The sequence below is a fragment of the Manis javanica genome, chromosome 3 (genome assembly GCF_040802235.1).
Source record: "Manis javanica isolate MJ-LG chromosome 3, MJ_LKY, whole genome shotgun sequence".
NCBI lineage: Eukaryota > Metazoa > Chordata > Mammalia > Pholidota > Manidae > Manis > Manis javanica.
The window spans coordinates 196,588,312-196,605,466 of NC_133158.1; the positions used below are offsets into that span (position 1 = coordinate 196,588,312).

A 17,155-nucleotide genomic window follows, 5' to 3' on the forward strand; every position below is an offset into this window, starting at 1 on the left:
GGTTTCACAAGAAAAACAATGTGGTTATCACATTCACACTTATTATTGAGTCCCCCCTCATACTCCATTGCAGTCACTGTCCCACAGTGTAGTAAGATGCCACAGAGTCCGTATTTGTCTTCTCTGAACTACACTCTCTTCACTGTGATACCACGCACACCATGTGCACCGATCATGATACCCCACAATCCCCTTCTCCCTCCCTCTCCACCCGCCCTCCCCCACCCCTCCCCTTTGGTAACCACTAGTCCCTTCTTGGAGTCTGTGAGTCTGCTGCTATTTTGTTCCAAATAAAGTTGTTTTTAAAAACTACCACTGATTAAAAAAATAAAGCTCAGAAATATTTAATCACTGATATAGAAGTTAGTGGCCAAAAGTAGTTCAATGATCATATTGCTATTAAGGATTTAGGAAACTGCTGGTGTCATTAACTGAGTGTAATTAGGCTTTCTGAAATCCTTCACTGAGTACTGACTGGGAGTGAAAAATTTTTTTCATCTTCACCTTGTTTTACCCTCCAGTTTGAAATTTTGCTTTGAAAATGCAAAAGTGAAACTCTTTTGATACTGAATGGATATATGTACTTTAAAAAATGTCAGTATGAAGAAATGTATACTTTAACTTCATTTTAACATTAATCCTATGCGTTAAGATAGCTTCAGTTCAGTTTGTTAGAGTTTGTGTGGACAGTTAGCTCTGAACTGGGCAGAATGGTGAGGTTGGGAGGAAAGTCTAAACAAAAATCTCAGTGAAAACAAAAGTCAACTCTGATATCAAGGGAAGGGGGAAAGAAATGTGTTCTGGGAAAGATTCACTATAGATAACTTCATCTGTGGGAATATGCTCACTGTAAGGGTAGGCTCAGTAATTATCCAGAGGTTAGTTGTAGTGCCTCCCCCAAAGGAACCAAGCCTTTGGGGGATCAGACAGTCCAGACTTCTGGATTGTTCTATTTGGCTGAGACCAGGTAAGCAGAGCTTCTGATTATTGATCAAGTTTTACCTCAAGGCCAACCATGTCTCAGGGAAGGTCAAATTATCTTAGATCCTTGAAGACCCTTGCAGTTTCTTAATCACTTAAATCAATAAAACCTCTGATTAGAGCCTGGCTGTGTTTATTTATATCCTGAATTAATTTTATTTGCCTTACCTAAAAGAGCAAGTTCAATCAAAATGCCCAGACATAACTGAAGTGAGCCTAAGGAAATTGTGGGAGTGGTGTGAGGCAGTGACAGGCTTTTAATAAAAGTATTTTCTTGTAGAGGACAGTGACCAGATTTACACTATTTTTATAGCTGTGTTTTGTTTTATACTGATAAATGAAAAAGTAGAAATCTACTTTTTATAACAGTTAAATCTGGAATTGTTTCTTTGCTTTACAGTTTCTAGACTTTTCAATAGAATTTAGCTTTGGTTACTTTTTAAAGTTTTTATGGTTTAAGAGGCACTTTGTAAGCTTCATTTCATTTAAATTACCTACACTTACTATCACACGAGTAATCACTGAAAATTTTGAGTGTTTTCAGCCTCAAGTATGGACTAAGTTAAAGGGAAATGTAGCTTTCTTAAAAAATTTTAAAGACAGTCATAGAGTTAGAGGAGTAAGAAAAGAAGCAATCATTCATTGTGTGTTTACTGTTTACTATGGTTCAAGCTTTAAATACTTTAATCCTCAAAATAAATTGTGAAGTAGTTCAGTATTAATTTTATAGATGTGTGAAATAAGGCCCAGAGAGCTTAAGTAACTTTGTCCAGGGTCACACAGCTAATAATTGAACAGAGCCCTTACTGCTTCCCCAGACAGTTCAATTATATAAAAATCCCTTAAGCTAGTTATTTTCAAAGGAAGTGGCCTAACTTAGGATTTAGTTTGAAAATAGCCTGGTTGTGGATGGTTGGTGAGGATGTGTTTTCTGCCATCTTAAAACTTGTTTTCTTAGAAAAAAAATTGGTAATAGAAGTTATGTGACAGATTGATAGTTGAGATAGCTTGAGAGCTTAGCAGGATTTTCTTCAGATGTACAGAGAAAGGCTCTGGTCTTGGATGACCTGGCATTTCTTTTTGGAAACAGGAAGGAAAATGGGTTTCAGGCTAAGAAGAGTGAAGGAACTTTTATATTTATTATGGGAATTCGACAGGTAAGTAATATATAATATAGAAGACTTGACTAAAAATGGATAGCATGAATCATGAATATATAGTAGAGTCCCTCAGAAGAGCCGTTACACTTTTTTTCTATAGTGCCTTTCAGAAATGTGGGAAAGTATTACTGGAGAATCTATTTTACCTTAGTTGCTTTACATTTTAAAATTTAAATATCTTAACAACCCTGTTAAAAATTTGGTGGTATTTTTGTTTTCTGTGTCATGCTGGTACAGATGATTTAGAGGCAAGATTCTAGAATTCTTCATAGCAAAAAATTGCTACAAACTTGAAAAGCATTTGTATTGAATGATAAAAGGTAAATGTTCATTAATTATATATAATGAATAATTACAAGTCATAAAATTATCCCAATAAAGATACTCAAAAGGTAAGAATAGTCATTCGTTTCCTGTTTTGTTTCCAGTAAATTGGGAAAATACATTAAATTTTATTGGTAATCAAAGAAGTGTGCATTGTTTATTCAGGGCAGTTTGACAAAATATATCAATATTTAAAGTGTGAACTTAGTAACTTCTAGAAAGTTACCTGAAGAAAATAAAAGCATGTACATTGATTTATGTAAACATTTAAAAAGCATTGTTTGTTATGCTCAAAGATTGAGAACAACTCTAATGTCCCTGAATCTTGGTTGGTTTGAAATTTCCTTGTGGTTAAAAATAGATTGTACTTCTTTGGTAGGAACATTATGGAACAGATGGAGAAGAAAAGAATCTAATCGCATGGTGCGCAGTTTTGATTGTCACCATACTGACAATGACCACTTTCTTCACTTGATTAAAGTATTCCTGCTAAGTTTCTATGTTGTAAAGTTATTCTTTCCCTTTTGTAATTAATTAATAAGTGTTTTATAGGAAGGTACTTTGAAATTATTTCAATATCCTGTTCTTCAGATTGTTAATTTATAATGTCAATATGGCCTCACCGATTTTTATTGGAGATGTTGTAATCTGTTACAATCATTATTTATTTTGATTCTCAGCTTATCTCCAGTTTGGTGAATGGAGTCCTTCAAGCTGGTTTCTGTCTTTTTGTGACATATCCTGTCAGTCCGTGATCATTTCCTTGCTTTCTAAAAAAACAAAACTAGATGGTTCAAGTTCATTTTGTGCTTTCCTTCCACAGATCTTGAATTAACCGTTTCTCTTTTTTAGTGGATAATAGTATATAGATCTGGACATTAGACATTAGGTGTTAGGTTATTGCTGCTCCCAGGTTCTGTCAGTATACAGAATTAGGAATACATTGTATACACATAGTGACATATAAGTATATATTTGAATGAGAGTTTATATTTAAATGTACTTTTATATATACCTATATTTAGTGACGCCATGAATTCACACAGATACTCTAAATTTCAAGCCATTACCTGAAAGTTTTTTTTGTTTTCTACTTAAATGCCTTCTTCATCCTGGATTTCTGTACCTTGCTCTGGATCAGTGCGGCCTCCAGTCCTATTGCACATGCTTTCCTTGATCTGTTCCAGTTAACTGCTTCCATTCTGACTACTTAAAGAAGGTCTGGGAAAAGGGCCCTTTTTCTCTTTAAAGCATGGTGTTTTCATATTATGGTCATAATGGGAAAATAACTGATTATATTTGTAACACAATTATAATTGTCTGATAAGAGCTCTAAACTTTAAGCCTGATTACATTTTACTACAACTTTTACAGTTCTTTAGTAGTAATGAGGGTGATGGAGATGGTCTCCTATGATTTGTACCCTTGGAACCAAGCTACAGTAGGGCCCTTCATTCTTAGTATTCATTTTACCACAAGCAAATCATTATACTCAGACAGTGTGTTTAGATTATTTAGTTTTTCTTTCAGTTTATATACACTTTTCCTTTGAGTTTATATAATTTTGAGGTTGTAGAATGGCAAAATAAAGATTTCAAGTAGTTACACAATTCTTCCTTATTTAGTCTTTTACTACATTTCAGATTTGATCCTGTTGCTTTCTTGAATTTATCCATTGTATTTTCTTAACAGTCAGGTCTCAAATTCTGGCTGGCTATGGTTGTTAAGATGCCTTTGATTATTAAAAATGCATTGTTTTTAGAGGGTCTGCTACCATGTGGAGAAATACACATCTTACCATGATGGAATAGGTTGTTATGGAAAAGAATTCTTACTTAGAGATTTTTTAATTGCTTTTTCAAAAATAAGCCCATGATTGCTATCTTTCTTTGCCTGACTTGTAAAGTTTCTCTCAATGTCCTCCAATCAGAGACCACCATGAATAAACCTTGGTTGAATAAGTTAGCTCAGTGAGGGAGAATGCACACAGTGGGGAAACTTGGTGCATCTCAGTAACAGCATACTAGAAAAAATTTATTAATAAGATTTAAGCTTAGGTGATTTTTGGGGAGGGATTAAGAAAGTAGGGCTTCCTTTTGAGTTGGATACTGTTAGGAAGCCTGAGTAATTCTATGATTAGCCATCTTAATAAATTTTGTCGAGAAGCATGGAAAACATGACTGAGGCTAAAGCTACAAGTAGAAAGAAACAGCTGTCATTCATATTAAGGTTTGGGATGTTTGATTATCTTTTTTATTTGGATGGAGTTTATGGTTTTGTCCCTTGGGACATGTTTACAGAGTAATATTGTTCTATGTCGATTCATCGTGGTCACAGCATTGCTTTGTCTGATGTTGATATTTTGTGAAATTGTTTATAGTCAACAAGAGAACACCAAGATGTAGTTTGTGGATTCTGTGCCAGCACCTAACAATACCAGAGCCTAGTTGGTATTACCAAGCCAGCTCATGGATATCAGAGGCTGCTTTTTTACCTTCTCGTCTATTTCTACCACCCATCCTCTTGTATCTCTTTTTCATCTATCTTTCTGTCTTTAAGGTACTTATGGTTATACCCATGCCTGAAGTTTTGAGAACAGATGAAACTTTTGAGCATCAGACCTCTGATCGTGCATAGATTCCAGGATCTTTCCCGACCCTCTCCCTTCCTTGTTTATCAGCTTTGAATATTCTTTGTTTCGTGTGCTGACTTTCTTGGTCTGCCCCGCTATAGAATTGTTATGTGATTTTGGTCTGTAGTTATCCCAAGACTAACTTGGCATCCTTTTAGGGTCTTCAGAACCTGAAACTTTACTTCCTGAAATTGCAGCTGCAAGCAAGATGTACACACTTCCTATACCTGTACATTGTAGGTCATTAGGATACCGTCCCAGGTGGATTCCAGTGACTCTCACGGTCCCTGTGTAACAGAGGAGCATTGATACTGTATGTGTCTGTTCTTTTCCTCCTCCTACTCCCTGATATTGGCCTTAGACAGCAAATGGCTCTTGGTTTCTTCAGGTCCCAGCTTCAATTGAATGACATTCTCTCCTGTTTATCCTGATTCCTACATGGGAGCTTTATCTTTCCCCTACTTTCTTGAACTTGTTAGAACTCTTCAAGCTTCAGTAAGTTATCCTCCAAATTAGTCTCCTAGACTCACTCTTTCAAGACTTGTCATAATGTAATTGTTTCTGTTCCTGTCTGTTATTTGAGTTTGTTAGAGTTAATTTCTTGGTTACTATTTTTCTCTTGCCAAGTAAAATTTATAAGCACAGTTATTCATTAAAAATATAAAGATGATGATTATGTATAGGACAAAATAGTTTGAATATTTTATACTGTAAGAGTGAACTGGCTATTCAATATAATAAATACACAAGATAATTTAAGGGTATCTGGAGTATTCATTGGAGAATAAAATAAGATCACTTAGTGGGAATTAATTTTCACAGTAGTTTGAACAAAGATAGGGACATAAAATTGTAGGAAATAGAGGTAGAAGTATATAACAGGTGGAAAGATTGACCAGGGTAAATGGGGATGCATAAGGGAATAATTTCTGCAATTAACGTCAGTTGAGGACCTTCTGTTGTCTGGTTCTCAATGCTCTAGAGATAGATGGATGGAAAAAGAGGTCTCTACTTTCAAAACAATTAATATAGTAGGAAGAAAGGCATTAAAAATCAATTAAGATACAATGTAACAAATGCAACATCAAGTTATATGCTAATTACAATGACACATGAGTGAGTATAAATTCTGCATGAATCATTTAAGAAAGGTTTTTCAGGTGTTCACTGGATTACATTTGCTTCACCCGATTCTGTCAGTGTGTAGAAGTTATTTGGTGACTGAATAAGGACAGTTTTCATGGTAATGGAGGTATATCTATTTAAGGCTACATATGTAATTAGCTGTTCCTGTTTTTTGCTTCAAGTAAAATAAATTTTTACTTGTAAATCTATATTGCCACTTGGTATTGAATAGGAGGAATTGTGACCCCAATTTGGTAAATCAGAGTTTACTTTTCTATTATTTCTTCAGCCTATGGGTGGAAGGATTGCTTGGCATGATAATCCAAACTTGTAACTCAGATTAAATATTAAATGATTGAAGAAAACCTTGATTTTTAATGTTTATGCAAATTATAGTGGGCATTTAAAAATGTATTATGAGTCTTTTTTATTGTTGACTTTGTATAAAGATATCCTTTTTTGTTTGAACCCTTGTCTCTAAAAGCAGAAGATTTCTGTTTAATGGTTATTTTCTTTTATAGGTCGTAGATCATCCAATGCAAAATTGCCCTCAGTTCCAACAGTTGGTTCAGTTCCACAAGACCAAGTTTCAAACATGAGGTATTCAAGCTTCTAACTTGGATATCTGTATTTATTATTCTTGATGAATTTTTAAACTGCCTATAGCTACAGTTATTTCTTTTCTTTCTTCCCCACCCACTTTTTCTTTTTAACTTTTGTTTCTTTTTATAAAAAGTCTGTATGACATGTAGAGGCTTGGGAGTATTTTTAGAAGTTCCTTTTAAAGATTATGAGATGTAAAATGTTCATGAGAAGTGGCTAGATGTGACTAATGAATGCTGCAAGCATAACAAATAATTACAGAGGTAGTTTGTAGCTTATGGCTTTTGTTTTGTATGATTGTAAACTAAAAGTTTGGAATTCATTGTTCCTCTTCCATAAAAATGCTGAAAAAATAAGTTTTAGCCAGTTAACCAAAACCATAATGATACTGAACTACAGATAGGTTTTTACTGTCATTAACCCTGTGTAATTGGGACTATGCATTTCAAATTCTAATTTAGAATGCCATGAATATTTTCTACTATTAGAGTCTTTGTGTCCAGCATTCTTGATCCTCCTTACTACAACTGGAAAATACATAGCTCTCCACAAATACAGGCACTTGGGTGCTGCAGTGTAGGCTTGTAGTTGTGATATTGTCCAGGGGATAAGGGACTATGAGATGAATAGAGAGGAATAGTATTAAGGGTAGTAGCTGGGAGGAGATAGTTATTGACAGCAGAAATTTCCAGCACTTTATAACAGTTGACAGTTTCTATAGCAATTCTTGTTGGTAATATGAATGGGAAGTACTCTGTGAGTGAATAGTAGATAATATAGTAGCTGTTTGTTTATATGTTTGGTTTATAATTGAGAAATGATAGCTGTCAATATCTCTGAATTTCCTGAAATATAAGGGGCTTATTTTTTTAACTCATTAAATTTATATGTTTATGTGTATATATGTGTTTACATGTATTTACATATATTTATAATACATGAATCACAAAGACATAATGTGTGAATTGAGATCATTATAAATGTGCCAGGAAGTATATTATTTTCAAAGGAACAGGTGTTGAGATTGCTTTATTTAGAAAGGTGTTATAGAAGAAATGTCAATGAAAAAGAATATACAATGATTCTTTCAGTTTATAAATACTTATTGAGACTCTAGTATATAGAGTCTGTATCTGAGGACTTAAAAATGAAGACATAGTTCTTGAATTCAAGGTGTTGATGGTTTAGTAGTGAATAGACAAATTTGATAGAGACTTGATAGAGTTTGTTTAGATTATTATGGGGCTAAAATCAAGTGCTTTGAACTGGCCAGGTAAGACTTCCAATAAGAGCTGATGGTAGATGGAGTGGTTTTTAACCACATTAATTGGTCAGTGCTGGGGGTGGCAACATAGAACAGAATGAAAAAGGATATTATGGGCAGAAAGAAGGAATGGTATGCATAGCAATAAAGAGTCTTCAGGTTATTTTATTTTCACTTAATTTATATTTCTGTGGAAAATCATTTTAAAAAGTAGAAATTTGATGAAGTCAGGTCACCAAGCATCTTTCTATTAGTATTACAGAAAGGCTTGAACATGCTTTGGAAAAGGCAGCTCCTCTTTTGCGAGAGATTTTTGTGGATTTTGCACCTTTTCTTTCTCGGACTCTTTTGGGTAGCCATGGACAAGAACTGCTTATAGAAGGAACAAGTAAGTGATTTTTATTAAGTTAATTGTATTTGTATATTACATATTTTTAAACTTCAAGATTAAAAACTTAATGGATAATAAGATGTGTTTAGTTTCAGTGTTTGTTATCAACCTTTGACAAGTCTCAGAGTGTATCTTTTGACGACCAAGTCACAGCTCATATTCTTATCTGTTTAAGATGTTTTATTAGTGATTTGGTTGAAGTAGAAAATTATGTATTGAACCAAAAGAACTAAGATTTTTTTTTTCCCACACATTAACTGTGAGAATAAAGGATTGGATAGACTAGTGTTCTAGTAATTAGTGGGGCATTTATCTTAGATTTTACTTGAACTTAATATCCAAATAAACAGTAGTGTATTGTCACATATTAGGAAATAAGGAATGTATTATTAGTCTCTATTAGCAGAATTGTAATTTATAGTAAGAAAGTAGAAATAACAGTAGTATTGTACTCTTTCCTGACTATACATAGACTACTGTGTCTTTTGTAGCTGGTGAATATTGAAATTGTGTCAGACTAGCTAGCATGCAGAAGTAGGTTGCTGCATGTGTTAGAAATAGAAACCATGCTACTTGTAGAATAGATGACAAGTATTGGGGCTACTTTTTTAAATAAAAAACATGGAGCACTTGCCAGGTAGTGAGTGTCTTCAGATACTAAAAAGGGTGATGCAGCTAAGTAAAAGTAGCCTTACCCTGAATTTCTTCAGACAGTGGATAGCAGTTCAGTCGAGTACAGCTTTTCAAACAATTAGTTCTGTTTAAGAGCATAACAGACTGACTTTACAATACCAATCTTTGTCACAATATTAGACTTTTTAAAGAAGTTGGGGGACTTTCTTAATGTTAAAGTAGAATTTCTTTTGTATTCAAGATGTTTGCTGTATTAGCTTGTCTGTGTCCATTGTTGATGATTTAGGATGAGGCCCTTATTGATATTTTCCTAAAGCTGAAAAATTATAAGAGAGCACAATTATCTGTACTCTAGTTTTTAAATATCAACTTAAAGTTTTAGTTATAATTTTTTGTTGGGTAACTGTCACTAGATGATACCCTAAGCAATTTCTTAAAACTTGTGAAAAAGCCCCTCTTTTTGTAGAAATAGAATATAATGGAAATGTAAGGTGTAGGTAGGTAAATAGAATAAGATACCTGTATCTGAGTATTAACTATGGACAATAAGCACTTATTTGACCCTAAAATACCTGTTTATAAGTAATAAGCTTTAGCGAAAACAGGGTTTTCATTATCATCTCTGCTATAGTTGTATATGGAGTTGGTGATGAGTGATCTCATTTTTATATAATCAAAAAGTAGTATTGAATTCACTTGAAAAAATTGAGATTTTAGAAATACTATGTTTGGTGTGGAAGTTTATCTGATGAAGGGTATAATTTGTTTTGCTATGGACTGTTTGATCTAATGAAGTAATAAAATTTGAAAGGAAATGAATTGAAAAATCAAAACCCTTCACCCTAAATTATACTTTACATATGAAATACTTATTTTTTAAAATGGTGTGACAACTTATGAACTAGATTTCAGTACTCTAAAATGAATGTATTAATTATAGCTTTCGTTGTAACAAGACATTGTTGCTTTTTAGTTTGTCTTTGAATTTAATAATAGATCCAGCAAGATAGGATCACCTTAGATACTCAGAAGTATTAAACTTGCGAATTCTAGATCATCCTTAAATAACTCATAATGTGTATAAAAAAGATGTTTTCTTACATAATCATAATTGCTGCTTTCACACCTAATAATATTAATGGTAGTTCCATAATGTCATCTAGTGCTCAGTCCATATTCATCTTTACTTAAAAGATGTCTTTTTATAATTGATATTCTTCTGATTAAGGTCCAAACAAAATAGTTTATTGCATTTGGTTATGTCTCTTAAGTCTTTATTAATGTCAGGTAATTTCCCCTATTCTCCATCATGCTATTGACCTGTTAAAATCTGGTAGGTTGGTTCTGTAGAATGGTACGTATTTTGGTACTCTATGGCTATTGTTTCTTGATGGTGTCATTTAACAGTGTCTCTGTCCCATGTATTTCCTGATGTCTTGAGGTTAAATTTAAAAGTTAAATTAGATGTAGTACTTCATATTGTATCATGCCTAATCACATATTTTTTGATTGTCTGAACTTTAGTGATGTTAACTCTTTTTCAAGTAGTTACAATGCTTTGTAGGGATTGACACTTTGTTATTTATTTCTAAAAAATTACATAAAAAATAAAGTTTGTTGTATCTTACAATTATCAATGTGAGTTCACTGGACACTTTTTACAAACCTAAGATTCATTATGGAGTGTGATCTTAATTTTCCTGTATCTTAAAACATTTAGCCATTTCGTCATTACTCACCAATTATTCCAACTATACTGAGGACTAAAATAATAAGGAAACGAGAATACTTGGATTTCCGCTAGAACCATGGTGCAAGAGGAAGACAGATCATCACTCTTGATCATCCTTATTTTGTTATTGCATTGCCCAAAGTATTGCATCATATTTGAAGAAAATACAAATTTGTTTCCTCAATGGGAGCAAAAACTGGTATTTGTGAAGGGAAGAAATATCTTAGATATTACAATGGTTTGTGATCCTCCAGTGGGCCACAATACATCTATACATTATATCTTTAAATTTAAAATTTAATGGGGGTACAATTAGAAGTGGTCAGAAATGGCTCCTTGGGCGGGGATGATAATGAAAAAAGGCTGAGAAATACTGGTGAAAAAAATGTCTGTGGCTGCCATCTTTGTGGTTTTATTTTTAGCCTTCATTGAATGTAGTTAAGAATTCAGAATTTTTCATTTTTTCCCCATATGTTAAGGTGAAAAAATTGGCAGAAGGAGACATTTTACAATTATTAGACCATCTCAGGATGAATTTAAGAAGCAGGCAGCGGCATTCATAGATTTTACTAAACTGTAAGAATTCATTAGTACACAGTGTATTTCTGTGGATAAAAGGAAAATTGGTTTTCCCAGCACATCATTGCCTAGGAAGGACCATGATGTTTTGTAACAGCATTTTGCCACAAAGGCATGTGGCAGTATTCTTCCATTGCTTGTGATGATTATATACACCACAGTTTACTTTGTACAGTTCCTAAGTGAATAAATACTAAAGGTAGGTGTGTATATAAAGATGGATTGGAAGGAAAAGTTGATGTAGAAATGAGAAAATTCAGTGGATTGATCATTGTGAGTGGTATTTGAAAATCTAAAGAGGAAAACATTTTGTAATTCTGAAGCAAAGAAGATGGTTGTCCTTTTCATTTTGAATGAACCTACTTTTCCAAAGTATTGCACTTGATGATGTAAACTCAAGAAGAAAGACCAGAATTAATGGTTAGTCAGAACCTAAAAGTTTATTTGAAATTTGGAATTATTATGTACAAGATACCATGTTTACACATTCATGAGGAACAATTAGTTGTATCCAAAGGACAGTGCTCAAAATCTTCAAAACCAGGAAAATATAGAATAAGAATTTGAGTTATTATGCTTAGGTTATTATTAAGTCTTCTAATAATGTTTATCACCATCCTTTTATCTTTCTGTAAATTATTTAAGGTAACTTAAAAATTTTTTTTTTGTGAAAAGGGTACTTATATTCTGTATGGTACTGACTGTTTTTCATGGTATACTTGAGAGTTTAGATAGATCATTGGATTCAGATGTTGCTAGCTTAATATCTAGTAAACCACTTATGTATTTCTGAGTTTTATAGTAAGGAAAAATAGTAGTAGTAGATGTGGGATAAATAGTCTCTGGTGAAGAAATTACAGTCATCTTTGGTCATGAAACTCCAGAAGAGGATAAAACTCTTGGCTTTTTGGCATTCTGAATTTGTCTTTTTTAAAGAGACAAAAATTATGTATCTCTCTGAAAAACCAAAAATAAAACCAAGCAAACTCAGCACACCTATTATTCTGAGAGGCATTTAAAGAGGTCAGATTGTGAGCCTATTCAGATCTCTGAGCCTACAGAACCCTATTTGCTTTCAGTTAATTGAGGCAATAATAGGATGTATGTGCGTATAAAATGAAAAACTTGTAACAGTTTACAACTTCACTCCAAGTTTTGTTTTAGGGCCTTCCCTTTGATAATTCTTAGAGTCTAAATGTAAATCTGAATACAGATTTACTGGTTCATAATTCATTTCTTGCCTTTTCATGCAAGCAAGCAGTGTTACCCAAAGGCAGACATTTAGGTCAAAAATAGAGAGATGTGATTAAGTTATGTAATCTGATACTAAGTCCCTTATTGGGATTACCTCTTGTTTATTTACTCATGAGGTTATATAGTTGTGTTTACAGAGTCAGTGTTCTTTAGGCAAGGAAGTTAGTATTAGAGGTCTAATGTAAGGTCTCTTTTGTCCTTTGAAACTATTTCAACACATTATCCACGCTGGTTCTCTTTCCCATCCTTTACAAATCTACAAAACCCCACTCAAAAAAACATGTGAATTGTTCTAATCAACCTATGACACATTATTTGATACTTATAGTATCATTGTATGCTCAACTCACTGATTAGTGGATCTATTTTTTTTTTTTTTTTTTTTAGTGGATCTATTTTTTGCTAAATTTTCACATCAACTAAGTTATCGTCTACCTTCCTCTGGTTTGCTAATCATTATTTTTTATTATTGAAATGAGACTATATTTTGAAATGAGAAAACAATAATTTTTCTTAAAGTGTACAAGTATTGAAGTATTCTGTGATATGTCGTAAAAGGGGCATCCACATATAAATCTTTCTAACTTGTTCATTATATGAGTAGATATAAAAGGCTGAGCCAGATAAGGGCCCAAATGCTTTTCCATAAAAGGAGAGTTGATAGGAATCCTGGTTTCTCTAGAATAGAGCAATAAAGAATAATGACCGAGTTGTAGAAAAATTTGAATTTACTTACTGGAACTAGTAGCTTTTGAAGTTGAGGTGTATGGAACTTAATGTAGCTGCATTGCATTTTATGAAAAGTGACAAGATTTCAGTGCAGCAGAAGGCTGTACCAGCAGTTAGATGGGAATATTGCTTTTTTTTAGGCCTTTGCATTAGCCTAAGGAGCTATGCTCATCTAGCTCTACAGAAACCACAATTTAGTCCAGTTAATGAACCAGTAGATGCATTAATGCAACGTGTAGATGTTCTATAGTTAATTTTCATGCCATTGCTGACATGATTCTGTCATTTCTATGTTACATATTTTCTCAGACTTTGAGAAAAGTGGTTATAAGTTTTTAAAAAGTGAAGGGGGTGAACAGCCTTTTTAACTTGAATTCTATTTGGAAGGCTAGAGACTGCCAACATGTACTACCAGAAGGTATGAGGCATCATAAATAAAAGAGGAAAGAAGATTAAAGAAATTGAATAGGATGGTATAGGATGCCACAAGAGCTTTAATGGCGAGAAAGAAGGTAATTCTGTAGGGCGTGTAAGGGCCACTAGGAATTATTTTAGCTGTTTAACCCTGTATCCTAACTTGTGCTTGCTTAGGAAAGTATAGAACAAAAAATTATAATTTTTCTGGTTATTATTAATATAATTAATTTAATGCTTTTAATTATTGGCTTTGCTTTTTTCTAAGATAGTGGTTATAAAATGTTCTTTGAATGAATTATTTTAGATTTTATTGGTAACAAAAGCTAAAAAATTCTTTAGATAGGTATTAACTGCATAGAATCCTTCTTGAGATATTTTTGGTGAACCCAAACAAAACATAAAAGAGAAAATGTAAATAAATTTATAAGAAATCAAGAATGTATAACTGACAACGGCTTGCACTTTTGTTAAGGTTTAGTGTGAGGTCACAGGTCAAGGTACTAATAAGAGTGTTTGGGATGTCTGCTGCCACGAAACAAAATGGAAACTTGATTGATAGCTGGAGGGTTGAAGGGAGAGAGTGTGGTGGAGAAAGCAAAGGTCAGGGAGCCATTTCCCTTCTCTGCATGTATAATAATCAACTCTCTCCAAAACAAAGTGTAGATGATATTGATCAATATGGCATATGTTGCCCACATTTCTATGAGTATTGTGAAATGTCATTATATATGAAGTTGTAATGTTTTAGTAGTTTAGAAGCTGAAATGAAATCGTTTACTGAAAAATTGTGATATTTTTGATGCCAAGCTTATAGTAGTCACTGTGTTTGTATGATCAAATGTGTATGGGTTTGGTTCTAAACAAACGTTGAATTTTATTTTAAGAACCAGTGTGGACAAAGTTGTATAACAAATCCTTCATTTTTTGTTTTTTACTTTGTAATTTTTTAAAATTCTCTTTAAAATAGGTCTGGTTTGCATGAAGTCTAGTAGTTCAGTTGTGGAGTTGGTTATGCTTCTGTGTTCCCAGGTGAGTGACAAGAATGTTGAATTAAAATAAATTCTCACATTTTAGTTTATTTTGTAAGGAAGTTATAATTATTTTATTAGAAAATTTTGCTATCGTAGAGTTTTGAGTTTGCAGTTTTAAAATTTATTCTTATTGTAAAAGAATTACTTGTCTTTGAAACTAGTGGATTATTTTGAATTGAATGCTGAGAGAAATCAGGTAGATGAATAAGAAAACAGGTTTTTACAGTCCAATTAAAAAATGTTCAGATCAAATGATCTTGCGAAGGCTAAATTTCTTTGCTGTGTATATTAAGGTTATGGAAACAGATTTATTTTTATACCTTGCGGAGTGCCACTCTGTCTCCCCTAGGAATAATGGGTTTACTTCCCTTTTGTGCAGAGGTTATAAAATGAGTGATAAATAATTTTGAATTCTTGTCACTGCTAATTATTTTTGACATACAGAGTAGATTTGTGAAAATATCAACAAAAATATGGCAGCTATCATAATAAAGTGCAGTAGATAAATTCCTAAAAGCAAAATTGCTTTCAATGTAAAGCAGCCTTATATCTTATGTGGTAAACTAATGTTTTTTAAAAACTTACGTAAAAAATCGTGTATCCTGTGGTATTTTTTTCTTTTTGTTTTGCAGTTAAACAGATAAATGTTTTCATTGAGAGTTCTCTTTGTAGTCTTTTAAAAATGATATCTTGCTGGTAGTAAATTCCCCTACTTAAAACTTTAAAATAGCCTTTTTTAATAGGAAGGGTATTGGTCTAGAGGTCAAGGGTTCTGACCCATTTCAAAACCTTTGACCTTCATTTACAACTCTTGTGGTTTACTTGCCTGACGAATAAGGATAATGCAAAATTAATGTTTCTTTGCATCGATTTATTCATTTTAGTGCCTGTATTGCCAAATTTATTTAGACTGTGCTGATGGACATTTCATGAATACAAATTAAAGAATCATAGAAGGTGTGAAAAATCAATATTATGCATTGTCAATAAAATGCGATGATAACACTTACTTCTTGGGATTACAACTAATGAATTTTTATAATGAACTAGTGAGGAGTAGTTATGTTTCTATTGGGCTTATTATTCTTAGGTTTAGAGAGAATTGTTTTTATAATTTAATCCTCTCCTTTAGAAAACTCCATTTCTTTAAAAGATGACTGGATAAAATTTCTCATTACATAATCTGATTGGAATAATCTGATTTGAAATAATTGGTTGTTTATTTCTTAGATGAAAATGGTCATATGTCATTCTTATATCAACATGAAATTACTCTTACTTTTAAGAAGCATTCACTTACAGATTTGGGTGTTTCTTAAGAGGAGTATGAATTTATGAATTTGTTGTTTTATAGTGATATAATTGTGTCATAGGTGAATTTTGATAATGAAGTTTCACTTCTAATTCAGAAGAATTGAATATATTCTTGATATGTGATGCTTTCAGATATATTACATAGTTGAGTGCTAGAAGCTGAAAAGATAAAGAATGACATGTTTTAATATACCTATTTGTCATGTATGTCACAGTGTTGTTTAATACTAATCCAATCAAATGAGATATGAAAATCACTTAGTAGAATAAGTTGCTTAAGTCAGATATTTTCAATATTTTTGTTTGAAAGAAACATTACTGGTTATTTCAAGTTAAGATTTTTTTGTGAGTTCTTCAAAAGTTCCATGGCATCTCTATAAGATGTAGCACAGTGTGAAAAATGATGTGAAAAATGAAACCAGAATTAGCTCCAGATGTATACAGATTGTTCCGGGGTGATAATTACATTTTTCACTTTGAATTTTCCTAATTCAAAGAGGTCAGATTGGCAATCACAGAAGTGATTTATTTTGTTAAGAAGTGAACTGTCTTTTCTACATGAAAGCTCAAGAGATATGAAATTGAATTTGAAGTTGACATTTTGCAGATACTGGGTGGGGATGGCTTGAGTTTGATTGATAATTTTTTTTAGTTTGAGATAGGGTGGGAAGTGAAAAGCTAGCATCTTGCTAAAATTTTAATTAATTTTTTAAGAGGAGATGGAGAGGATCGAGTGCCAAAGATCGAAAGATCAGGTCAAAAACTCCTTTTTAATCACATAAATAATGGGATATGCTTATGAACTTAACATCTGCAAATGTGATTTAAAACTTTACAAATTAGTTGGTGTTAATTTCATGACAAACAGCCACATTCTGATTAATTTTCTTGAGTCCACTCAAAACTTTTTTTGCATTCTTTTTAATAAGCTGTTTAAATTAGCCACATTTTATTACAAAAGAGACTTTAGAGCCTAAATTTAAGAA

The 17,155-nt window shown here is 32.7% G+C and overlaps 1 protein-coding gene across 2 annotated transcripts in view; it reads left to right on the forward strand.

Moving 5' to 3' along the window:
* The window catches only part of LRBA (LPS responsive beige-like anchor protein), a 740,236-nt gene that overhangs the window by 216,783 nt on the left and 506,298 nt on the right, over positions 1–17,155 (forward strand). The window contains exons 32-34 of one of the 2 annotated variants that reach the window (XM_037024623.2): positions 6,744–6,822; positions 8,344–8,477; positions 14,792–14,853. In XM_037024623.2, the coding sequence (XP_036880518.2) occupies positions 6,744–6,822; positions 8,344–8,477; positions 14,792–14,853 (275 nt within the window). Of the gene's footprint in view, positions 1–6,743; positions 6,823–8,343; positions 8,478–14,791; positions 14,854–17,155 lie in introns of those variants that run through there. The other variant, XM_017650128.3, reaches the window with a different exon arrangement.